The 27,664-nt window shown below is 34.4% G+C and overlaps 1 protein-coding gene and 1 pseudogene across 1 annotated transcript; both read left to right on the top strand.

Moving 5' to 3' along the window:
- Positions 1–16,063: 16,063 nt before the first annotated feature.
- LOC136218349 (berberine bridge enzyme-like 21) lies at positions 16,064–17,795 on the top strand (annotated as a pseudogene).
- Positions 17,796–25,038: 7,243 nt separating this feature from the next.
- On the top strand, positions 25,039–26,669 carry LOC136209467 (berberine bridge enzyme-like 21). Its single transcript, XM_066000967.1, has one exon. The coding sequence runs from the start codon at positions 25,039–25,041 to the stop codon at positions 26,662–26,664; it is 1,626 nt and encodes a 541-aa protein (XP_065857039.1). The 3' UTR covers positions 26,665–26,669.
- Positions 26,670–27,664: the final 995 nt, after the last annotated feature.

Here is a 27,664-nt window from a genome sequence, read left to right as displayed (position 1 = left end):
TTCGTATGCCTCCCGTATTGCCCACCTTCGTGGCACTATGGGTGGTGGCACTTCAAGTTCTCAATTTGCAGGTACCGAAGGCGGAGGAGAGGCGGTAGGAGAGGAAGATGAACCTCAAGCTCAACCACAACCCCAAGCACCTCAAGCGGATGATCCGGTGGATTTGCGGAGGATTTTGAACCAAATCAATTCCAACAATCGTCAAATGAATTTAAGAATTGATGATTTGGTAGAAAATAATATGGTGATGAATGACAACCTCAACCTTTTGAGGCGTGAGCATAGATCGACTCGGCATGGGATGCTTTCCTTTTTCCGACGCCGCAATGTGGAGACTTCACCTACACCTCTGGATTCCCCGCCTCAAGCATAGGTTGTTTTCATTTCATTTTATTTTTATCTTGTTATAATTTGGTACAATTTTATTTTTCATATGTTTGATACATTTTCTCTTTTTAATTTTATGTTCAATGTTTAATTTCCTACTATTTCCATCTTCGTTTCGTATGCCTTATTTCGTATTTATTTTTTATGTTTTCTCCATTATTTTTGCACCAATGAGGACATGGTCCAATTTAAGTGTGGGATGAGACATACATATATCAATTTCTATACGTATACGAATAAATGCAACGAAAATATTATTTTGCAAAACGAACAAAAAATGCAACGAATATTAATTTTTATGCAAATGCAACACTAATGTATTGCAACACATTTTCATATATTTATAAATTACCCATAAGTTAATATGATTATTTGTTTAGGTTATCATTATCGTTAGAAAAAATATTTCTATACGTATACGGGTAATATTTTTCAAATTTTTCACAAATCTCCGATACGATTTTAAGTAAAATTGTCTCGAGTAAATGTATTTTAGTTTCAAAAATTCTTTATTTTCAATCTCTATTTTATATCATGCAATTCATGATACAATAAATCTTATTTTAAGTTTTCAATTAGGTTTATAGGCATTAAATTGAACTAACAATTTTTTTAGCTCAGTTTGATTTCGTCTTACATTAACACCAATTGAAGTTTTTAAGGAAACTTTAGCCATAATACATGTTGAATTTTAAGTCAATATAGGATGAATGTGCTATCTTTCTTTTTCCCAAATTCAATTTTATATTTCATATTAATTTATCAATTAGATGAATTCTTAACTTTTGGCCACGATTGAGACCAACCTTATCACAATCGAGGTATGAAAGGGAAGAAAATTAAGTACCGTTTACTTTTGGCCACGGTTGCGACCACCCTTATCACAATCGAGGTATGGAAGGAACGTTTAAAAGCATAATTATAAGCGTGTATAAGTTTAAAGTAACGATTGCGTCCACCCATGGCATGGTCGATACCTCTTAAGCAAACACAAAGCAATAAAATACGTATAAGGTTACGATCAAGACCACCCTTATCTCGGACGTAACTAAGTAAATAATTAACCCAAGTACTTATTTAAATTTAATATATCTCATATATTAGTTTAGGTTTGGGAAAGGAAATTTTGTGCTTTGAAATGCCTTGAGACGAAAGACTCAAAAACATGCGTGCTTATATCGTCCCGAATGCTTCAATTCAAAATTGGAAATACAAGACGAATGATATATCGTATATTGTACTCAGTTAGTTTAGTGTTTTGCGTATAAATTTGCCATGCGAAGCTAGTCTTTTCGGCTTAACTAATTCAAAAGGTAATACAGAGATATATGTTTTATTAAAATAAATTCAGTGAAATTTTGCTCGGGCCTAGCAAAAGATTAAGTGTGGAGATTTGTTAAGCCCAAAATATACCTAAAATATCATCAATAATTACATCAATATTGCTACGAATTTATGTTATTTATAACTGTTTAGGAAGCTTTTACTCTCGAATATGTTTCTTTCTTGTAAGGTACATAAATATTTGGTAAAATCCAAATAGGAACGAAAAGAGCTCAAAAACAGAAGAAAAACCCTACAAAAGGAGTCGAAGACGACAGAAATTAATAACGCCAAATCGAGGACGCGAACGAAAGCAGAAGAACCAAAAAACGTTCCGTGCTGCGACCGCGGCCCCCAAATTCATGGTCGCGACACGCGTTCCCCAGCTTCTCCTTCCTTCATTTGAAGACCAATTGATGCTCCCCCATTCTCGGTAGAGAATTTAATATTCTCGGTACGAGCAGGAGTTTTTGGAGGCATAGTTACACACTTTCGTTTTCGACGAAACGCGATCGTTCGGGTGGATAAAGACGTCCTTTCGCAACAGACACGATCCTTCACAACGGACACGACACTTCAATCAAGACTCTTCAACATCTATAAATAAAGAGTTGAGGGAGAGTTGAAGATATGTAGAAAAAAGAGATTAGTATAGAATTTATGCAGAAATTCCGAATCAAGTGATTCAGAAGTTAGATTGTGATTCTGTAAAAAGCAATATGCTGTACACACATTGTTTATTCAATAATAACAAGTTTAGTAGCGTTTAGTCATTGTTCCAGTTTAGTTTTCATTTTGGTAGTAGACCGACCCAGTCTCTATTACGAAGATTCAACGAGAAGATTGAGTAGAGGATCCGCCCCTGAGCCTAACAAACTCTAATGAACCCTAAGGAAAGGATTGATCAACCCGTTCACTTGCAAGCCGTCGAATGTTTCCATCCTCCATGTTCTCTGTAAACTTGTATCAATTTATATTTCATCTAATAAAGTCCGTTCTATTCGATATATTTTTATGCAGCACTTATGGTAACCAATCCACTAAAGTGACTGCTGATGTTTTCATTAAAACGTATTTAATCCAAAATCTTTACAAGGAAACTTTGTTGAACACTTAGGCAAATTATTATCTCGAAAGAGTTTTAATTTGATTAAGGGCAACTATCCCGAAAGGGTTTTGTCATGTTCAAAGCCAATTAATTAGAGGTTTCGTCATTTATTTCATCTTTATAATTCGTACAAAGTTTAAAGTTGTTTTCTTTGCTTAATGCAAACAAATACATTCGTTTACTTTTCTAAAAAGTACTAAAAGTTCCTATCTTGCAAATTCATTCTTAAATCAGAATATTTTCTAACGTTTTCATACTCTAATCTAATTCTCATTCTAGCAATTTCAAAACCAAAACCGATTAAACGATTTTTCCATATCATAAACCTAAAAGTAAATTTAACCGATTGTAAATAAGTTTTGTAAAAAAAACGTTCCCTGTGGGATCGATATCTTTTATTACTACAAGCGTATACCGTGCACTTGTAGAAATCGCTCAACAGTGCCCTCTAAATTTAACCAATGATAGTTGTCTATTGGAATTGCAGGGGTCTTGGCAACAATAACACTCAATGCACTCTATTCACTTACTGTTCTACTTACAGACCTGATATTATACGTATTGCGGAACCTAAAATTCAGCTTCAGTCTATAAAACAACCATTTTGCCCTTCCATGGGTGTGCAGTTGATTGCAGCGACTCCAAGTTTGTAACGACCCGGTCTGGAGTGGGTGGTGCCATGGTAGAAGACCTGAGCAAGGAGCGGCCCTAATGGATGGCGATGGGGGCAGGAATGAACTGAATCCCACATCAGAAACATAGAGGGAGTGATTGTGGCTTATTAGTAAGATGTGAATCCAATATATGCAGACGCGTTTTAAAGCCGTGAGACCCAATATGTTGGATTTGGGCCAGAGCAGACAATATCTACATGGTATTGGAACATAGTGTTACAATTGGTATCAGAGCTGACTCTCCACATACGTTGTGTGGTTTGGGGACGAACCAGGCGGAAGCTGGTGGGCCTGTAACGACCCGGTCCGGAGTGGGTGGTGCCGGGGTAGAAGACCTGAGCAATGAGCGGACTTAAGGGATGGCGATGGGGACAGGAATGAACTGAATCCCACATCGAAAAAGGAGATAGAGTGATTGGGGCATATTCGTAAGATGTGAATCCAATGCATGCAGACGTGTTTTAAAGCCGTGAGGTGCAATGTGTTGGATTTGGGCCAAAACGTACAATATCTATATGGTATTGGAACTAGGTGTTACAAAGTTTATGGGTTTTCAGTAGATTGGGTTCCTCAGTAATTTCATAGACTCTCTCATCATCATAACATGTCTCCTTGGACCTTTGTATGGATGGAAGAACTCACAGTATATGTTGTGTTTATGCTAGCACAAATTATCTGCAAAGAAGAACATTATGGGCGGATATAATTCAAATGAGGAATGACATCAACACTCTGAAAAGCTTCATCGTTGTTGGTGACTTCAATTCTATTTTAGGAGCTCATAAGAAAATAGGGGCTCCTTCTGCACTTGCCTCGTATGCTAAATTCCAATCTTTCATTAACTCGGGTGAGCTTCATGATATTGGTTTGTTGAGTTCCCTATACACCTGGACTAATAAGCAGTTTGGGACGGCTCGGGTTAATTGTCGGTTGGATGAAACTCTCGCCTCTACTGATTTTCTTGAGCATTGCAACAACATCTCATGTACTGCTCTCGCTAGAAGCCACTCGGATCATCATCCTATTCTTCTTCGTGGCAACCTATTATCTCATGGTTCACCGAGATTTCTTTTCCAAAGCATGTGGCTAACCCATCCGGACCTCAAGAGTATTGTTTCAGATTTCTGGCAGTCATTCTCCGAGCATCTCCCGCCTATGCAGCTTCTCATTGCTAAACTTCGTTGTTTGTGCCCTATTCTCAGAAAATGGAACAAAGAGGTCTTTGGTCACTTAGATACAAACATCTCAAATGAGGAAGCCGCGCTCCTTGAGGTGCAACAATACATTGAAGTGGAGGGTATGACTGAGGAGCTTAGCCGATGAGAGGTCTCTACCCAATCGGAATTGGATCTACAACTCCTGAGAAAGGAGATTTACACTAAAGATCGCAGTCCTGTGCGGTGGCTAGAGAGGGGGATAGAAACACTGCTTTCTTTCATCAGTGTGCAATGATTAAATCGTGGACTGTTGGCATCTCTGCCCTTGAGATTGACGGGACCATCTCGATATCATAGCAGGACATTACTACCCATATTGTGAACTATTACGAAGACTTGTTCTCAGCCCCCTCTTCCTCTTCTCCGCCCTTCTCTGAAGTGGCGCAAGTTATACCTTGCCTTATTAGTGATGATGAAAATGCCTCACTTTTGACTTGCCCTACTAAGGAGGAAATCAAGGAAACGATTTTCGGGATGGATGGGCTCAGTGCCCTAGGACTAGATGGGTTCAATGGAGTTTTATAAGCTCGTTTATAACTAGTGACTTTAATAATTATTTATAAGTGAAGAAACAGAGCTGGCCAAAGATATGAGCCACACTAAACCGATTTCTCCAAACAATTATGTCCATGTAATTTTATCCATTCTTTTGGTCATGGATAGGGAAGATCATAACGTGGATGGTCCAACTACATGACCATGCAACCTCGAAGGCTTTGGACAACATTTTACAACTAATTTCAAATGTTCGACCATGTAAGTATCATTGGATATGAATTCAGTTATGTGTTACAATTGCAAAGGAAGGGGTCATTTTGCTAGAAATTGGGAAACCTAAGTGATAAGATAAAAACTTATAACCACTTAAGAGCAAGTGCACCCTATCGCATCAAGTAATAAAGTGTTTCGAAAAACAGTATCTATCCAACAGAGACTAGTACCTAAGGCCTTATCCATACTCGAATCCTATATTATCTAAGGTATCCGTTAAGTGAATTGAGTTTTTTTATACTAATAAAGCAATTAAACTAGCAAAGCATTTGAACAACTAATTTGTTAAACGTATTAATGAAAGACTAGGATTTAGGATCCTCATGCTAACTCATATGGATCAATAGGTTTATGTTGTGTGAATTTAAAGGTTAACTCGAGACAGTGATTTTCCATTAGAAAATAGTAACTCTGATCAAGAACTACTAAATCTACCTCAAACATTATTAGGTCTATGCTTGGTTAGGCAAAACCCCTAATTGTGTTTGAAGGCATTAGACGCTATGAAAATAAAGACTAAGTTGTAACCTAGACCATGAAGTCGCACTATTTGATTAAGGTATAAGATTAACTAATATGCTAAGTTGACTTATTTACTTGGTTAGGTTTCACAATTTAACTTCTCTGCCTGATTACTTGGTTAGCTTTTTTAGATAGAGGTAAGCAATACTTTAGTTAATTCTTTAGTTAAGTCCTACAACACGACATAAACTCCTATTAATGATCCATACTTTTTAAGCACAATTCATCGACATCCTAGCCTATAGTGTTTTACCTAATGTCTGAGCTAAGACACAAAAGCATGAGGGGACAAAGTGAAGATGAACTCATGCTTAACAAGTTTAGATTATCAATTCAAAGTTAGGATGGAAGAGACTGTACATGAAGAGAAACTTTGAATTAGATAAACTTAACGTGAAAACAAATAGGGAATTAAAAAACTAATGTCAAATCTTACTTAACTAAACTAATAATGGAACGAAAAATTAAAGTAAACTAAGGAAAAACAAAATATAAACTTAAAGTATGTGAAAAAGGAAAGTAAAACTAAGCTAATGTAAGAACTAATATCCAATTACAATGAAAAAGACTTTATTTATATGGATCAGTCAAGCCCTCTTAACCCTAGGATGTCCCCTTATCTTTATTAGGTCTTATAACCTTTATCTGATCGGATTAGAGTTGTAAAAGTCAGATAAAACCGAGCCCTTTCAAGTAGAGTTTCGATTGAAGTCAACTACTAAGTTCTGTCGTAGCTCGCCGAGTTGTTATGTCCAGCTCACTGAGCTACCATTTAAGTTCGAGTTCCGTGTCTTGACTTTCTATTTCCTCTACTGACTCGAAAATAGTAACTCATCAAGTAGCTCGACAAGCTATTATGCTGAAATTGCCAATTCTATTTGTTTAAGGCCTGAGACTACATTAAATAATTCAAAACTCTAATTAAGACCAGAATAAGATAAAATTCACTCATAACCAAGGGAAATTACGACTAAAAAATAAAGGCAAAACTATACTCTATAACCTTATCTAAAATGGTGATAACAACTTTCTTACACTTTGAACCTTGCTTGTCCTCAAGCAAGTCTGAGGATCAAGATAAAATCAAATATTAAACAACCAAGAAAGTGTAAGTCAATTATAGGGTTTATTTCACTTGACATTCCACCATTCCTAACTTATGCAAAACCAAACTAAAGATTAAAAACTTAGAACATGCATGAACTTGAATAAATCGCTAAGATTTTCTCAAAAGTATCACATAATATAATAATTCCCAATACGAAAAGCATGAATCGATGTAGAACATCACAAGGTGATCTCTCAAGGCTTTGTATTTTTCTGTTGTTGGACAACCTTTATCTCTTTTTCATTCAAAGTTGAAGTCTTTGCTGACGATTTTAATACAAGAATTGCAATAAGTGATGACGTCTTTTTAGTTCCTTAATCTCCATCCGTTGCTAATCTAATTTAAAAAATAATAAAAAAAGGTCTTTTACAAGGGTTGTAATGTGGTTTAGGTTAGGTATGGATGGGGAATAATGGGCTGAAATGGAATTTACTATAGTCTTGTGCACAATTTAGAACAAATTAGTCTGATTTGAGAATGGGTATGTGGAATGAATTTTATTTGGAATTTTCTATTTATATGCCTTCTTTTGAATTTTTGGCTTTTTTGAATCTTTTCAGCTCTTAGCTTGCCGAGGTTAAATGAATGACTCAACGAGCTATTTGATAGAGAAGATTGAATTTTGTGAATGATGTTTGATGCTCGGTGAGCTTGAGTGGTTTGCTTGTTGAGCTGCTGTTAAAACAACAAATTTGTTGTCCTTTGGCAGATTTGAAGCTTTTTATTTTGAGATTTAAATACACACTAAAGAAAATATATGCACACAATACACAAAAATTCCATGGGTATCAAAATGTATTTGTGAAGGTTTTAGGCTTGTAATGTGGTTTAAATGAAAAAAGTGATGAATGATTGGTTTCAAAGAGGCTTCACAAAACACAATGTAAAATGGTTTTGGGCCAACAAAGAAGAAGTTTATATGTCACAAGGGGCTGAACTTATATGTGTTTTCTCATTTTACCTCCTAATTAGACTCGTGTAGTTTTGATTTAAGTGTGGAACGAGACATGAATATCGCAATGCAAGTAGGACTCCTAACAATAATAGTTTGAGAAAAATTTTCTATTTTAAATGATCTTGTGAAAGGCTTAAAATCTCTCAGAATATGGCTTTATGTTCAAAGATCGGTTTTCAACAATCAATATGATCAATACTGATAATGCATATAATTATACTTCTCAAAGCCTATTAATCTTATTCACAGTTTCTAAGTTTTCAAACTTTTATTCGGAAAGCACTTGGATATAGTCGAGACTCGTCTGTCAAAACTTTATAGTTTTTGCAATAATGTCCCAAGTTTATTGGGATCTGACTAAACCATTTATTTGGATGGACCAATTTGTATAATTGGTCTTCGTAAGCTAAGAGAAGTGAAGTGAGATATTTGAATTGACAACCATTTTTTCTTTTGGTATGGTATCTGAAACACTAAATTCAAGAAAATAAGAAAATTTTCACAACCTAGATTTTGATTCCACTTTGTTGGGGGAGGAGGAAAATAACAATATAAAATGTACACACTAAAGTTTATTTCATATAGTAAGAGTATAAACATTATACAACATTCTTTTTAATGAAAGCTGGAATCCAGCATATCCATTGGGTCAAAGCATCCCAATTAGGTTGGCACCCTCCGAGCCCAAGGGAAAGCCGAACCCAAAAGAATATATAAAATAAAAAATAAATGAAATATCGTTACACAGTAGTATCAAAGAATATCAAACACAACCACATGAGGCAAAGCAAATTAAGAAAATCTAAATTGGCTGAAGCCAGCTAAATCCTGATATATAAAGGAGCCATAGAAAGTTGGAGCCGGGTCCCACCATGCGTAATCTTTTGTGACTAGACCTTCTCTAGCCAATTGATTTGCAGCCTCATTGCTCTTAAGAAAAATATGTGTGGCGGAATAGGTCATAAGCCGGAGATAGGATAAACATTTTTTCCAGCTTTGCAAGACAAACCAGGGAACCATGGTAAATCGTGATTTTAGTTTGTTAACCACGTATGTGGAATCCGCCCAATCCATAGCCGAGTCCATCCACGCATCCAAGCAATTTCGACTACATTGATAACTGCCTGCAGTTCTGCTAAAAAAGTGTATGTGGCCGAAATATGAAAGCAAAATGCGCCATGGGCGAATCCGCACGGAATATTTCACCCGCGCCAGCCGGTCTAGGAGCCCCCATTTCTGAACCATCGATGTTGCCTTCATCCATTCCTAGGGAGGGGGAAACCAATGCACCTCAGTGATACGGGGTGCCGTAGAGTGCCTGCCAATAAGAGAGAGCTTCTTGAGAATGTGGAAATCAGTCATAGTGTTGCGCATAGTCCCTCGACTATTATAATCCGCTTCACGGATGGAGGTTGAAATCGATCTCAATAAGCGGTGTATTTGATAGCTCCCTAATTTATAGAGTTTTTAGGAGTAATTTAGATTGTTTTACTTTAGTCTTTAGTTAATTTAGATGTTAATTTGATAGTTTTTAGTTAAATTTAGTATTTTCCACTTTTTATGGCATTATCAGTGTTTTCAGGGATATTCGGGGACTTTTCGAGCATTTCTGAATCAGACCAGGGACCATTGGAGCATTTATGGACTATCTAGGGACCATTAGAGTACTTATGGACTCATCAGGGACCTTTGGAGCAACTTTTGGACTCATGAGGGACTAAACGGGAGAAAAACCGGAGATTCTGCCCCTATGGAAGACCTGTCTCGGCGAGATAGAACCTGTCTCGCCGAGATAGGGCCTTGTCTTGGCGATACGAGGAGGGGAAGGCGATTCTAATGCCTTCCCCTTTGCTGGAATGTGCGAATCCTGCCCCATGACCCACCAAAATACACTAAAATTGCATATTTTACCCTTGTTGCATTAGGGTTTCTCCCTAACTCTATAAATAGGGAGCTAGTTCCATCTTTTTATTCATTCAGACTTAATCATCTCATTCACAATGTAGTTCATTACTATTTTCAACTTTTATTTATTTCAGTACTGTTCTTTTCCTTTCTAGATTAGATTTATTTCTGTTTTGTCTATTCTTTTGAAGAATAATTAATGGGAGAAGCACTTGATCTTCTATTTTATAAATCGGAATCGACAAAGCGGGTTTTAGATTTCTATCTCTCCCTCTTATCTTTTCTTTTATAATCTATTGAAGATGTTTTCCATTATTCTTTTACTCCCTATTTCTATGATTAGTTTGTATATGAACTAATCCCCACCCAATCTGAGATGGGGATGAGATTGATTATATGATTATGTATGATTAGGGACCTAGGGCTTATGTGTTTACCTTTAATTGATCAGATTATGCATGTTTAATGCCTTGAAGGTGTCAAGAATAGGATTATTGGTAGAATGAGACTCGATGACGATCAACTAGCCTGATATGTATATATGTTTGTGCCTAATGCCTATAACCTGATAAAGATAGGATTATAGATAGACATGAACCTGACCATGGGATTGTCTATACTGAACTTGTATAATCCCATCTCGCTAGAGACCACTAGGAGTGCCGTTTCGTGACTGGGATATGACTTTAGTCTTAATTGCCAAGGAACCTATTGCTTTGCATGCCCCAAGTTATATGCCTAATCAATCCGTTAGCTGAATGCATGTGAATAGGTTAGATAAATCTTGATCACATTTTTCTTTCTTATTAGGGTAATTATCGTCAATCAATGATAAAACATAAGTCTGAACTCCCTAAACCCATACATAGGATTTAAAGGATCACTCATCCTGGATTGTACCTTCCATTAATTCACCTTCTACCCTGTTAATTGTTCATTTTATTGCTTTCAATTTAATTAGTTAATTAAACAAACACCAATTCTTATTCAACCCTCTAAATAATTAGATCAGCTTAAGTAGATTTACTAATTATAACAAATAGTCTTTGTGGTTCGATCTCGTGCTTAGCACATTACTACTTATTGCGATATGATACACTTGTCCTATTAACTGCTATATACTTCGCGAGCATCAAGTTTTTGGCGCTGTTGCCGGGGACTATTTCGATTATAATTTATGTAAATTAAATAGGGTGAAATAATTGTTTAGATTTCTTAAAAAAAACAGATTTTTTTCGTCTCATCTCAGCGAGACACTATTCATCTCGCCGGGACACATTAAAAAAAATTTCGTTAAATTTTTTTTTATGTCATCTCATTGAGACACTGTTCATCTCGCCGAGACATATTAAAAAATTGGTTTATAAAAAAAATAATAATTAAATTAAAATTTTTTCTTTTCTTTTACTATGTCTATTCTTATGGTTGTTTCTTTTAATGGCAGGACCCTATCAGCGGAACACTCGTCGACGCCGGATTGATTTCCAGGATTTACGCTTGGATTTCAACAGCTTAGCATCGGATATTCGGGGTTGGATAAACCGCCACCCTGGAGGAGTTTTTCTATCCTATTTGTTTTTTGCACTTTACTTTACGTTTTACTTTTATGGATTTTTGGAAGTGAATGCATGTTGTAAGTGTGGGGATGAGGTAATATGATATGATGATTTTTTATTCTTGCCATTTGCATGTTTCCCTTCATACTTTATGTTTTTGTTTGCTTTTTATTTTGATTCTAGGAATAAAAAGAATCCTAGGCAGTTGAATTTGATACATTTAGCTAACCCGACAATATAGTTGACAATGCGCTTAAAAATTTTCACATTCTAAAAGAAATTGATGCATGCGAAAAAATTTGAACAACGTTTGAGTCTCCAAAGAGTATTTTTTGCCTAAGATTGACATGGAACGGAACGTTAGTTGAGGCTAGGATTGATACAAATAACCCTTGAATTGTGAGTTTAGAGCCATAAAGATCATATTATTAGACTCATAATTAGGAACAATTGATCTTTTAGGTGTGGGATTACATTTTATTGTCTTAGTGCTCATAGGAATTGCATCCAATACTGGTTGAATTTTTGTGTTTCTATTAACCTTAAAGTGATTAGGCAACCTAGGTATAGCCCTTTGTGAACATTAGCCTATTCTTTGATCAGCCAAAATCCCTAGTAAATCCACTAGATAAGCTCATTTGAGCCTACATTTACCCTTTTCTTTGATTAGCCTTGCTACAAGCCCTTAGCCTTCTTAAATACCCTTTCTCACCCAAGTTAATTGACTCGATTTAGTTTTGATGAATCCTTAGACACACTTAACCTTCAAATTTCAGCTACCAATCACTAAAAGGTTGTAATTTTAATAAAGAAAGCAACTTTACCCATCTAAATTTCATTCTTTTTCCCATCTATTAAAAAAAGGTTAAAAACCAAAAAACCAAAAAAAAAATCAATTATAGTGGAAAGGATAAAAGACATGCTTATATTTTAATTGTTTCTCGAATACTTGATTGAATAACAAAAACAACCTTGAGCCACCTTCTTATACATCGCGGAAAAACGTGTCCCTTTTGGATTCTGACTTGCTTGAGGACAAACAAGATTTAAGTGTGGGAAGGTGGTTGATAGCTCCCTAATTTATAGCGGAAAATGTGTCCTTTTTGCAAAAATCTTAACTAGTCGAGTCATTAACTTTTTACCTATAAATTCCTTTTTTCCTACCCCAACCTTTAGCCTATGTTACAACCTTTAAAGACCTATCATCTTGTTTAATTTTAATGCATTAATTTTGACCGGATGGATGATGCAATCCCAACGTGACCACTTTGTGCAATAAAATGTAGAGCATTTACAAATAAAGCATTTACACCCAAACACTTGAGCGTCAGAGTGACCACCTGTGAGCTATCAATTTTAGTTCTCTTCTTTCGTTTTCATGAAGTGTTGATTGATAAACCAATTAATTAGTTTTGGAGACTCATCTGAGGTTCATTATATTTTTAATTGCAAAATGAGTAGTCTGAACTGTTGTGGATTATAAAGTGCAGTAGATTCTTGCTTTTGTATGGGAGCTATTTGTTGATTTTTCTCTGTTTTGGATTCTATCTTGCTGGAGGACAAGCAGTATGTCAGGTGGTTTTTCCTCGAAAATGACCAAATTCCATGTTAGCCAAACAACCCATACCCCACACACAATTGCGGCATTCTAGAGGTTCTGTACCTGATTGCTGAAGGTGACTGTCAGTGCAAAGCCAATTAGCTCTCCAAAGTCCTGGAAAATCCGCCATCGTAGGCCAAATAAAGAGAAAACCGCCTTCCAAACCATCTCGGTGAAATGACATAAAATTAACAAGTGCGAATTAGTTTCTTCAGCCACATTACACAGGGCACAACAAGAGGCGAATTGGAATTCACGCTTCCGAAGCTCCTCATGTGCTGGTAAAAGATTTTGTATAGCCTTCCAACATATCAATGATCTCGTTAGGGGCAGGAAATGCTTCCAAATAAAAGTTGCCCAAGTCGTCTGCTTCCGTGATGGTTTGAGTAAGGCATAACCTTTTTTAACCATGTATTGACCAGTGATCGAGGATGTCCAAATACAGGCATCCGTCTCATCCTCCCCCACCTTAATTGATGTGATCGTAGCGATCAGCTCCGCTGGAAGCTCAGGTAAGCTATGCCACACACCATCTTCCCAATGATCCATTACCATGGAGCGATCCGTGAGATAAGCATCAGTTTGTAAATGCAAAATTGGTTGAATCCATTCATCAAACCAGAATAACAAAATTGAATGTTGCCCAATAAACTAAAGAACGTCAGACTTCATCTGTGAGTAGTTGGATCGAAGTGAGCTCCAAACAGTAGAATGAATCGGCGAGCGCTTTGGTAAGCCGTAGGCGTTCAGGAACCTTTTACGGGAGAATGCAATGAATGTGATGCTGCGTATTAGGTCCCAATTCAAATGACCAAGCATAGCTGAAATTTAAAATGGCGAAATCTTTAAGACCCAGACCCCCCTCTCTTATAGAGTTGCAGCAAACTTTCCATGGGGCCGTGACTAGCTTTCATTTTCTGACCTCTCCAGCCCAAAGAAAATTTTGAGTACATTGATTCAAGCGACCGAGTAAAGCTGAAGACCATTGATAAACCACAAACGAGTGAAGTAAAGAGCTTGTAATTACTGATTGAATGAGAGCCAGTCAGCCAGCCATAGACATGGACTTTCCCTTCCAACCGCTGAACCGAGCCAGGATGCGGTCCGCAATAGGCTGTAGATAGAGCTTTTTCGGAGCTCCCTTGAACAAAGGGACATACAAGTAAATTAGCGGCAAGGTGCCAAGGCGTAGACCCATAGCCCCAGTTAAGTGCGAAACACAGTGGGAAGGAACCCGAGTACCAATAATCAATTTAGACTTTGCCCAATTTACCTCCTGACCCTTAGGCGACCCATTCAACGTAATACTGATCCTGGTCGAATCGAAGATGCTCATGATCCAATCCCTGAAGACCGGAGAGAAACCAAAGGCCGCAAGTACCGCAATGATGAAATCCTAGTTCATGGTGTCAAAAGCTTTCCGGATGTCAATTTTTAAAGTCATGTTACCTCCGAGCCCGTGTTTATCTAAAATATTAATTCCTTCAGCACCCGTGGCAATGCAATGTGAGATGGTTTTTCCTTTTACGAAACCAAATTGGTTCGGAGAAATGATTCTTGCAGCAATTCCAGAGATCCGGTTAGCCATTATTTTTGTAATTATCTTAAAAACAAAATTTCCCATGACTACTGGACGGAATTGGTCGATCCGTATAACACCTTCAACTTTGGGAAGAAGCACCATTGTATTTGAATTGAGAATGAGGCCAGGTAGCATAAAACCAGAGGTAAAGAAGCTTCTAACCGTAGCGCACACATCAGAGCTAACAATCTCCCAAAATGCAGTGAAACTAGAAAAAATAATCTCTAATACATACATGCCATTCATTTATATATTACCAAATAGGATTAATAATTTTAGTAGAAATTAAAGCTTAAAATTTGACAAATTTAAAATAAAAATCTAATGTTAATATTTAAATTTTAATTAGTACAAATTTAATTTTAACAATTTAAAATGTAAAAAAAAAAAATTGAATGCCATTTTAATTAGATTTTTATTATTAAAAAGGATAGAATTTAGTGTTAAAATTAGATTTATATCATTAAAAATTGGGATAAGGTATAAAAATACCCCTAACATTTACAGCCAGAAACAATTTTACCCTTAACATCTAAAATGATACAATTTTACCTATAACATTGGTAGCCAATATCAATTTTACCCTTAACATTGACAAGTTGGATCAATTTAAGACATTATTATGAGATGCAGATATTTTATTCCTTATTTTGCATCAATTGCACGTCTGTTGATTGTAAAAAGATGATTTTTTTTTTGTAATTTAATAATAGAAATGAATATTAATATTTTTAAATTTGGCCAAATATTTGAATTTTTTTTGTCCAACTCGTACAAAATGCATTATATTTTGTTTCATCTGTTTTCGCGTTTAATCATATGTTCATGATTTGTTACTAATAAGTGATAAAATGGGGCAAATGTGAAGTGAAGATGACAAAGATTCATAATTGAGAACACGGTTTGTGAATTATTTCTCAAATTGACACAACTTGTCCATGTTAAGGTAAAATTGCTCTTGACTGCCAACATTAGAATGTAAAATTATATAATTTTAGACATTAGGGATGAAATTGCTCATGACTTTAAACAATAGGAGTATTTTTACAAATTATCCCTTAAAAATTTAATGTTAATTCCTCAAAAAAAGAAAAAGAAATTGTCTCCTTATAGATACGGTTACCAAACAAAAAGAAGCCATTAAAATCAATAATAGCTTGCTTTCCTTTCATGGAGTCATGGTTATACGTATACCAACCCATTTTTCTGGTGTAAAATTATATAATTGTGTAACGATTAAAATCCAAAAATAGATCGAAAATAAAGATGATGCTATGTATAGCAAAGTGATTGCATATAAAAGCAGAAAGTTTGTCTTGCTAGGGCCAGGAGGAGGAATATATACAAGTGCAACAATGGCGACACCAAAGCTTTTGGCTTCTATAATCGCGATTGTTGTTAACATTAATCTCTTCTCTTCCATCTTGATAGTTTCAGGTGGTGATAATGCAGCAGTATATACATCTTTAATTAAATGCCTAGAGAAAAACACAAACCCCCAACAAAAAATTTCAGATATTGTTTTTTCAAAGACCAATCCATCATATTCTTCGGTTCTCCGAGCTTACATTCGAAATTCCCGCATGAATACAACCGAAACCCCCAAACCATTAATCATTATAACCCCAAAGCAGATCAACCATGTCCAAGCTGCTGTTATCTGCACCAAACAAGCTGGTTATCAGCTCAAAATCCGTAGCGGTGGACATGATTATGAAGGTTTCTTATGTGTCTGCCGAACCATTTTTTATCCTTGACATGTTCAATCTTCGATCCGTTGAAGTAGATATTCGAAGCCAGTCTGCTTGGGTTCAAGCTGGGGCTACACTTGGGGAAGTTTACTATGGAATTTCACAAAAAAGTAAAGTTCATGGATTCCCTGCAGGGGTTTGCCCAACAGTTGGTGTTGGAGGGCATATTAGCGGAGGAGGATACGGTGCCATGATTAGAAAATATGGATTGGCTGTGGATAATTTGCTAGATGCTCAAATTGTGGGTGTTAATGGAAAACTTATGAATAGAAAGGAAATGGGTGAAGATCTATTTTGGGCCATTAGTGGAGGAGGAGGAGCAAGTTTTGGAGTTGTGATTGCATATAGGATAAAACTTGTTGGTGTTCCTCCAAGTGTTAGTTTCTTTAGAGTTGAAAAAACTCTTGAAGAAAATGCTACTGATTTGGTTTACAAATGGCAATCAGTTGCTCCGAAAATAGATGGAAATCTATTCATGAGGATGCTGGTACAGCCTATACAACCTGCTAAAAAAGAAAAGACAATCAGAATATCGATATTGAGTTTATACTTGGGCGGTGTTGATAGTCTTATGGGGTTAATGAGCAAAGAATTCCCGGAATTAGGATTGAAGAAGGAAGATTGTTTAACAGGAAGTTGGATTGAGTCAGTTCTGTGGTGGGCAAATTATGATAATTATACTACAACTTCACATGATGTTTTACTTGACAGAAATACAGACTCAGCCAGTTTCCTCAAGAGGAAATCAGATTATGTGCAGTCTCCTATAAATAAAAAAGGGTTGGAGATGATATGGAAAACAATGATGGATTTGGGGAAAATAGGATTGGTTTTCAATGCTTATGGTGGAAAAATGGATCAGATTCTTCCAACAGCTACACCCTTTCCCCATAGAAAAGGTAATTTGTTTAAGGTACAATATTCTGTGAATTGGAAGGAAGCAGAGACCAATTATTTGGGCCAGGCAAGGAAGTTGTACACTTTTATGACACCTTATGTCTCCAAGAACCCAAGAAGTGCTTTTTTGAACTACAGGGATCTTGACATTGGAGTTAATTCTTGGGGTACAAATAATATTAATACCTTTGAACAAGCCACTATTTATGGGGTTAAATACTTCGGAAACAATTTTCACAGATTGGTCCAAATTAAGACTGCAGTTGATCCTACTAATTTCTTCAGGAATGAGCAGAGCATTCCCCCTACTACTAAATAGTCTTTCACTTCTTATACATATATGTTTTCTTTCTCTTTCAAATATATAATAATAATAATGTCTTTTCTTTTCAATTGCTCTAGTATTCTCATTATTTTCATAGCATTACTATCATTTTAATTAATGAGAGATAAAAAGCAATTGTGATATAATAATACTATTTAACCATATCAATGCTTGTTTTGAAAGAATATATAACATAATCTTATCAAAATCAAATAAATAAATAAAAAAAAATCCTAAAAAACTATAAAAATGTATTTTCATGAAAAACTTTAAACACCCGTTGTTTTCATAAAAAAAAAAAAGTTAACACCTCCAGTTTTATAAAACCTAACCAAATGTTATGTTATCTTTTATTTCAAGTAAAAAGCTAAAAATAGTTTGGAAAAAGTTGAAACAAACATCAGCTTAATTAAACCAATAGATAATAAGGTTGTGGTATTTATTATTATCTTTGACAACCTATGGGTTATTGATATGCTTAATTTGATCTAATTAGCTTCCTAATTAATTGGCTTAATCTTGTGCTTAGTTGAGTTACTTTATCCAAATTTATCTCTTATTAGTGTCATTTATTTCAAATAATGCAAGAGATTGAAAAATGAAGATTAAAGCCTTTTAGGGGTATTTTTTTTAAAGAAATAAGACAACTATAGAGAACACACAGATAGACTTTTGGCAAATTTATAGTGTGACAGAAATGGAATGCCCTTATATATATATATATATATATAGAGGAGGGCTCTTGTGAGAACCCTTTCTTAGGTGAGGACATTTGCTTAGGTGAGAACCACCTAAAACTACGTAGTTTTGAGTCTAATTACTTTTCTTACCACTGAGCTAATTACTTTTCTTATGTGTTATGTCGCGCGCTGATTAATATACCACTGCACTTCTAGTTTCTATTGTTTAATATTTGACGCATGCACTTATTAATATCGATTAAATGTGCATTATAATGAATTATTAATAGAAAAAAAAGAAACGTGCATAATAATTAATTATTAATAGAAAAAAAATCCAAGAACATGCTCTAATTTCTTATTTATTTAATTTCTCCATATTTTTGTAATTTATGTTTTAAAATGTTAAGGACGATGTTCTAAATATTGTTTAATATTTGACGCATGCACTTATTAATATCGATTAAATATGCATAATAATGAATTATTAATAGAAAAAAAAGAAATATGCATAATAATGAATTATTAATAGAAAAAAAAGAAATATGCATAATAATGAATTATTAATAGAAAAAAATATAAGAACATGCTCTAATTTTTTATTTAATTCCTCTATATTTTTGTAATTTATGTTATATAAGAAAATATACGTTATGTTTTTTCGAACATGAGTTATAAATTATATTATAGAACAAACACGAACTATAAAGTTTAGAACGTACGATATATTTTTTAGAACATATGTCGTGTTTTTTTAGAACATGTGTTATGTTTTTTCGAACATGAGTTATAAATTATATTATAGAACAAATGAAAAAACGATCCAGATATTTACTGATTTTTTTAAAACATTATACTTAATTTTTGGAACATAAACTATAAACTTTAGAACATGTGTTATGTTTTTAGAACATGCGTTGCGTTTTTTCGAACATGAGTTATAAATTATATTATAGAACAAATGCAAAAATGATCGAGATATTTACTGATTTTTTTAAACATTATACTTAATTTGGAGAACATAAATTATAAAGTTTAGAATTATGTAACATTATTTAGAACATCGTCCTTAACATTTAAAAACATAAATTACAAAAAATATAGAGGAATTAAATAAATAAAAAATTGGAGCATGTTTTTGGATTTTTTTGTTCTATTAATAATTCGTTATTATGCACATTTCTTTTTTTTTCTATTAATAATTTATTATTATGCATATTTAATCGATATTCAATAAGTGCATATGTCTAATATTAAACAATAGAAGCTACATGGATAATGGTATATTAATCAGCGCGCTCCATAATGGATAAGGAAAACAATTGTTGTTTAAAAAAACAGTAAATATATGGACCATTTTTGCATTTGTTCTATAATATAATTTATAACTCATATTCTAAATAACATAACGTATGTTCTAAAGTTTATAGTTTGTGCTCCAAAAATTAAGTATAATGTTCTAAAAAAATCAGTAGATATCTGGATTGTTTTTTCATTTGTTCCAAAAATATAATTTATAACTCATGTTCGAAAAAACATAACACATGTTCTAAAAAACATAACGTATGTTCTAAAGTTTGTAATTTGTGTTCCAAAATTTAAGTATAATGTTCTAAAAAAATCAGTAGATATTTGGATCGTTTTTTCATTTTTTCCAAAAATATAATTTATAACTCATGTTCGAAAAAACATAACATATGTTCTAAAAAACATAACGTGTGTTCTAAAAAATATGTCGTACGTTCTAAACTTCATAGTTCGCGTTTTAAAAGTTAAAATATATGTTGTTTCAAAAAAAAAAGTTAAATTATATGTTATAACGTATGTTTAAAAAAATATGTTTTCTTATATAACATAAATTACAAAATATAAAGGAATTAAATAAATAAGAAATTGGAGCATGTTCTTGAATTTTTTCTACTAATAATTCATTATTATGCACATTTTTTTTCTATTAATAATTCATTATTATGCACATTTCTTTTTTTTCTATTAATAATTCATTATTATGCATATTTAATCAATATTAATAAGTGCATGCGTCAAATATTAAACAATGAAAGCTACAGTGCTATGTTATATTAATCATCGCGGCACATATTATATAAGGAAAGTAATTGGCTCAGTGGTAAGTAATTTGGAGTGTAAACAAATGGTCTAAGGTTCGAACCCCCATGCAGCAGCGTTTTTCGTTTAATTTTTAGACTCAAAACTACGTAGTTTTAGTGGTTCTCACCTAAGAAAGTGTCATCGCCTAAAAGGAGGTTCTCACTTGATCCCTCCCCCCTATATATATATTATTTCTTTTTTTGAAAAGGCCCTTCTATATTTTTTTCACCACATTTTTGTAATTGTTGGACAAATAAATGTTTTGTAGCTTCCAACACATAGTACTGGAATATAATATTTTATTTCATCAATCACCCGCATTATTTGTCGACAACTTCAAAAGTTATCAGAATAGCCTTCAAATCATTAATTTATATATAACTTATTTTAATTAAAAAATTTGTCATGAAAATGCACAAATAGTAATTAAGTAAATCACTTTATTTTTATATTAAAAAGAGTTTGACAACTTTGAGCAAGGTTGCTAAAAAATGGCAACATTACAGAAAATTTCAACCAACATTCATTAGTCCAATAGATAGTGTAACACCCGTTTCAAATTCCCTTTTAATTAATTAATATTAGACTATTATACACAACTAAAACCTTGCTAAAATAAACAGATGTCATAAACATACCAATAAATTAATTTTCCAAGCTTTACCTCTCAAAATCTAGTAATAAGTCTATATTTTAACTATAGACTGCAACGTACTTTTAACATAATGATCATCCTGATTGAACCGCTAATCAATTAACACCCTTAACCTGAAAATAAAACTGAGAGAGAGTGGGGTGAGCTTGGGGGCTCAGTAAGATAGCTAATTATATACATAGCACAATCACACGAGCATACAATTCAGTTTACAAGCATTTTATAATTAATAGGTGACCAAACATTAATCACGACTTTGAAAATATTTATTTATTTAAGGGTCTTGCTTGCTAAGGAGATATATACTCAATGGTTTGCCGGCCAATCCAAAACTATTATAATCTCAATCTCAATCCCATCACAATATATCACAGTAAACAGCACAAGGTACCTCCGTCAGGCATCCCCGCACTACTCCAGTGCGTAGCAAAACAGCACAGGATACCTCCGCCATGTATCCCTGCACTACTCCAGTGCGTAGCAAAACAGCACAAAGTACCCTTGCATTCCGAGGTACTCCGACACTAATCTCAAGGACAAGTGTCTAGCAATTAAACCTCAGTTCATTCATATACAGAAAACCACAACTCAACCATTGAGCATAACTCCACCTAAGCAAGCCATTGTTTTACATCTAATATTATTTCTGTACATCCTATATCACAGTTTTGTATTCTTCAAACATCTTATGTCTCGTCGAATTAAATATCACTATAAAATCATTCTTTAAACTCAAACGCAATATACACGTAATATTTTGATACTGATAATAACCACCGAATTTCATGTCGACAATTAATAGCAATAGATGATCAATTTCATCACTATTTCATATTCACAAGTCCATCGCATCAATCACAATGTTTCAATTTAAACACAATAACTACAATTACAACGGTCAATTACAGAGAGCATACAAATAAATATAAACTATGTGTTTAATTAACCACTTACCTGCATCTTGAACGATATATTAATGAATACACGATAGATCAATGGTATCCTGGAAAAAAATCGAATTGTTCTGATTCTTCTTCAAAAATAATTTTTGCGGGCTGCCATGAAAACTAGGTTTTTTTTTCCCTGTGTTCTCCCTCATTCTCTTTTTACCCCACCACCGAATACATATATCCCTATTTAGAATAATTATTATTATTTAATATTTTTTTTAAAAAAAAGGATTTAATACTCTCTTTAATTACTCACTAAATCTATTTCGGTTTTTCATCATTATCTTTAACTATAAAGTTAATTATTATTTTGCTATTTTAATATTTTACATAGCCTTAATTTATGTATCACTAATTAATTATATAACCTCAATTAATGATTTTAAGATTCTAATTTCAAATATTTTCGTCCAGAAATATAATAATGTAATTTTTTTTACGGTCGTTACAGATAGTACCCTTTGAAAGTTATCAAAACAATTGGAGGGCAGAATTGAATAAAAAGTATGTGAAGGTTTGTGAAAGTAAGGTGGAGGCTTTGAAAAATGTGGCTAAAGGCATGGATTCTAAAGATTGGGAATGGCTAGTAAATAACGTATTTTATACAGCAAAGCTTTTGGTATGATTTTGTGCATCTTGAATCTAATTTAGTGAACAAGATTTTCAATTTGATGTTGGTGGTGTAATTTCATAGGAGATAAGCGCAAGAAATTCTCAGAACAGGGATTGTCAACAAAGTATACATGTCCATAGTTGTGGAAGCAAGCCTCACTGGAAAGCAATATGAAATGGTATTTTCATCCTCTTTCAAAATTTTCATTAGTTTGATTATCAATATTTCCTTCCTATTAATTTGTAATCATTTTATAGGGAGGCAAAGAAGGCAACCCGCCAGATGTAAGAGAAGTCTTTGTTAAAACACGAAAGATTGATGAAAACATAGTTGAACCAGAAACAAGAAAAAAATATGTAAGTTCCAATTTGTCAAGTCATCCCATTGAATTATATTTACTGTATTTGACATAATTAAAATTTGTAGGATGAACTTAAGATGACAACGGAGTCAGAGCCATCTCTTACTAATTTACAAGTTGTGGAAAGGTGCTTCGGACGGCAACGCCATGGCAGTGTCTTTGGTTATGGAGGTGGCTTGAAGCGAAAACATTTGAAAGTACTTCTCAAATCGAAGAACTCAAGACCAAACTTCGTGATAAGAAAGAGGAAAACCGTAAGCTTATGGATCGTTTGGAGCAAATTGAAAATCGATTAGTCCAAGTGGAGAATGAACGTGTGGAACACTCAGATACAAATACTTCATCAAATACTAATGATGAGCATCAAAAGGTACTTTCATATCCTCTAATTTCATTATATTGTTACTTAAGATTGGTTGCATCATTACTCTAGATAAATTGTCATCATTACAAGGTCTCTAGTTAGTGATTTCAAGGATTGATATACAAGGGATATGAATGTGTTCTCTCAAAGTTAGTTGTCTGTTTTTGTCTAATTATTTGTAGGAAAATGTGCTTGAATACAGGGAAAAATTGTGTGCTAGTTCAATGATAAAAGAATCTAATTGGTGTTAGTTTGGATTGTTTTTTATTTACATTCTTTTCATTTTTGTGTGTTGTTTTAATGGATTTAGGGATGTATTATTATATTTGACATTAACACGGACTCGACTCTTAGGAATCTGGTTGATCATGCTGTTATTCAACGTTTCAGTACTCAAATCACTGATTTATGGGCGGCAGCAATTGTTAATACGATTTGGGCTCTATGGCTTGCTCATAATAGGTCCATTTTTTAGGATGAGAGGGTTGATACTTCCGCCACGCTGAGACGGATTTGGGGAGCTGTTCGTGAATCTGCTCACACTAGATGGGGCTCTGTTTGGAATTCGCTAGTTGAACTTCAAATCTTAGGTGAGCTCGAGGTTTCAAAGCGTGGAGGTGCCAACATAGCTGGGATGTTCACCGCTTACCCTTCCTCGCTAACCAATCTTTAATCAAAAAATTGTTTTATTAATTTAGCACTTTTTTAAATTTTTATATAGAGACTGAACTATGTTGAATGTAGCACTAGAATAAATATAAAGTCATGATTAATAAATTATTTTTACTGATCGTGATATAATAAAATACTATTTCTACTAGTTAGACATGCTCGATGGGCACGGATACCCACTTGATCTGCACAGGTCCGTGTTTTATAGGTCATGCTTGAACAACAAAAATTGACCTTATTTAGACTTGATAAAGTTCACATATTTTATGGATCCGTGCTATTTTTATAAATTTTAAGTTTGTCCAAAAATGACGGTCTTTAGCACCTTTTTGCCAGGCTGGATCTAAGATTATTTTTCTTGTTCAATTTCGGCCCAAGGAACACTGGTCTGGGGAGACCGAACAATTACCTGCTCGTGAATATGTCTAAACAGTAAAAAAAATTACTTGATTATATTACAATTGGTTTGGGACCTTCCTACACCACTCATTTGTTCGAGATTTAGAAGCTCTTTTTGAATCGTGGAGATAGTCTGGTAATTCTCATTGATGGTGGGCCCTTTTCTGTATCTTTGAGTGAAGGGTTTTTATTTTAATTCGGTGCAACTTGACAATTTGTTCACTCTCCGTTCAACTTGAGGGGAATGTAAACGAAGTAATAATAAATATAAATTATTATATTAATGCTAAATATGGTGGCTTATTAGTGTAATATTCTATTTATGCTTTTTAACATATATAGTTAAATTATTCACCAATTTATCCTGTCCATACAATCTAAGTCAATATCTGTTCATGTCTATGTTTTTTAAGCCATGATTATGCAATTCCTTTCCTGTGGTGTGAAATTAGACAATTATGTAAATTAAAAATCTAAAAATAGAAAAAAATGATCTATATTTTCCCAACCCAAAAAAAAACCATAAAGCAACAAGCATCTTGTTCTTGTTGGTAATGGCGAAACCAAAGCATTTGCCTTGTATATTTCTGATTCTCATCAACATTTACTTATCTTCTTCTTTCATTGCACGAGTTTCAGCTGCTGCTGCTGCTACTGATGATAATGCAGTGTATACATCCTTAATTCAATGCTTAGAAAAGAACACAACCCCCCAAGATAAAATTGCAGACATTGTGTTTTCAAAAACCAATTCAAACTACACAAGCGTTCTCCGAGCATACATTCGCAATGCCCGAATGAACACAACAGAAACCCCAAAACCAGTAGTGATTATAACCCCAAAGCAAATAAAGCATGTCCAAGCTGCTGTTATCTGCACCAAGCAAGTTGGTTTCCTGCTAAAAATACGTAGCGGGGGACATGATTATGAGGGGATATCTTACACCTCTGCCAAGCCATTTTTTGTCCTTGACATGAACAATCTTCGATCAGTTGAAGTAGATGTTCCAGCCCAGTCTGCTTGGGTTCAAGTTGGGGCTACACTTGGTGAAGTTTACCATGGAATTTGGGAGAAAAGTAAAGTTCATGGATACCCTGCAGGAGTTTGCCCAACAGTTGGTGTTGGTGGGCATATTAGCGGAGGCGGATATGGAGCCATGATTAGAAAATATGGTTTGGCTGTGGATAATTTGATTGATGCCCAGATTGTTGATGTCAATGGAAAACTTATGAATAGAAAAGAAATGGGTGAGGATCTATTTTGGGCTATTAGTGGAGGGGGAGGAGCAAGTTTTGGAGTTGTAATTGCTTACCAGATCAAACTTGTTCCTGTTCCTCCAACAGTTACTTTCTTTAGGGTTGAAAAAACTATTGAAGAAAATGCGACTGATCTGGTTGTTCAATGGCAAACAATCGCACCCAAAATGGATCCGAATCTTTTCATGAGAATGCTTGTACAACCTTCTAAGCCTAAAGATAAACTTACAATTAAAATAACGATTATGTCATTATACTTGGGGACTCCTGATACTCTTATGCCTTTAGTGGCCAAGGATTTCCCTGGATTGGGTTTGAAAAAGGAAGACTGTTTAACAGGAAGTTGGATTCAAGCTGCTCTATGGTGGGCAAATTATGATAATTATACTACAACCTCACCTGATGTTCTACTAGATAGAAAACCTGATAAAGCTCATTTCCAGAAGAGGAAATCAGATTATGTGCAGGTTCCTATAAATAAACAAGGGTTGGAAACAATATGGAAAACAATGTTGGAATTGGGGGAGGTAGGATTGGTTTTCAATGCTTATGGTGGAAAGATGGACGAAATAGACCCAACAGCTACTCCATATCCACATAGGAAAGGGAATTTGTACAAGATTCAATATTCAGTGAATTGGGATGAGCCTGGAAAAGAAGAAACAGAAAAGTGCTTGGAACAGGCAAGGAAGCTTCATAAAGTTATGACACCCTATGTATCTAAGAACCCAAGAGGTGCATTTTGGAACTACAGAGATCTAGACCTTGGAATCAATTCTTGGGGACCAAATAGCTTCCAAGAAGCTAGTGCTTATGGCCATATGTATTTCGGACAAAATTTTCAAAGGTTGGTCAAAATTAAGACAGCAGTTGATCCTGACAATTTCTTCAAGACTGAGCAGAGCATTCCACCTAGCAAGTAAATAACATCAACATCTACAATTTTGTTTCAAATATCTATATAATTTACATATAGGAAATTATATATAGGATTTGTAAGCGATGAAATATTATTCATAAATGAAACAGAGTTTTCTTTTCTTCTCTAATTACATATGACTATCTCCAAACTTTACAAACCACATTGAATCCTTCGACAAGCAAGAGAGCAATGAATCAACAAACAACTTCTAGATCTGATTTTTACGATGATCAACAACAACAATCGCGAGCGTGAATCTTCTAATTCTGACAATCTAGGCTTGCTACATGTCAGTTGTGTACTCACTGGCAAAAATTTAGTTTTCTAGAAGCGGTCGATGCTCTTCGTTAAGCGCAACAGGCAAGGAAAATTTCATTTCTCAAAGATGAGGCACCAGTTGTTGTTCATAGTACACAAGGGCCTGTTTGTTAAAGATTTTTTGTGCGTACAATTAGAGGTTTCAACTAGGGCTTGGCGCGATCCTGGACCGGACCGAATATCCGAGGGAAAAATTCCGGAATTGGATCGGATCATTGACTTTTTTTGGAGAACCGAACTCGATTGGACCGTTGACTTTCCGTCAAAAAACTGGACCAAACTGGACCGAAATTTATCCAGAACCGGACCGATAACCGGATTGGATTGGATTGGATTGGATTGGACCGAACTGAAATAACCGAAAGTTTACCAATAATAAATTTATATTTCATACATTAACTTTATATAAAGAGAAATTATATTTACAAAATTATATAAAATATGATTTACACACAATAAAAATGATAATTTAAATTTAGTTAAAATGGTAATGTTAGGCCCAAAACAATTAAATAAAAAGAGCAGTCCATCATCCATAAAATATTATTAAGAGGAGGGACTATGATTTAATTTTAGACATCAGCACATCACATAAGTTAACAGGTTTTACTTTTTGATCTTTCTCATCCTCACTGATATCATACGACCTAACCACGCCGCCTCCATCTCTTTCTCTTCTCTTC

The sequence above is a fragment of the Euphorbia lathyris genome, chromosome 1, assembly GCF_963576675.1.
Source record: "Euphorbia lathyris chromosome 1, ddEupLath1.1, whole genome shotgun sequence".
Lineage (NCBI taxonomy): Eukaryota > Viridiplantae > Streptophyta > Magnoliopsida > Malpighiales > Euphorbiaceae > Euphorbia > Euphorbia lathyris.
Note: the sequence above shows the minus strand (reverse complement) of the source record. Positions and strands in the feature narration are given on the sequence as shown.

What these genes read in the sequence shown, in the direction of transcription:
- LOC136209467 (XM_066000967.1), top strand. Translation starts at nt 25,039, where the DNA reads ATGGCGAAACCAAAGCATTTGCCTTGTATATTTCTGATTCTCATCAAC.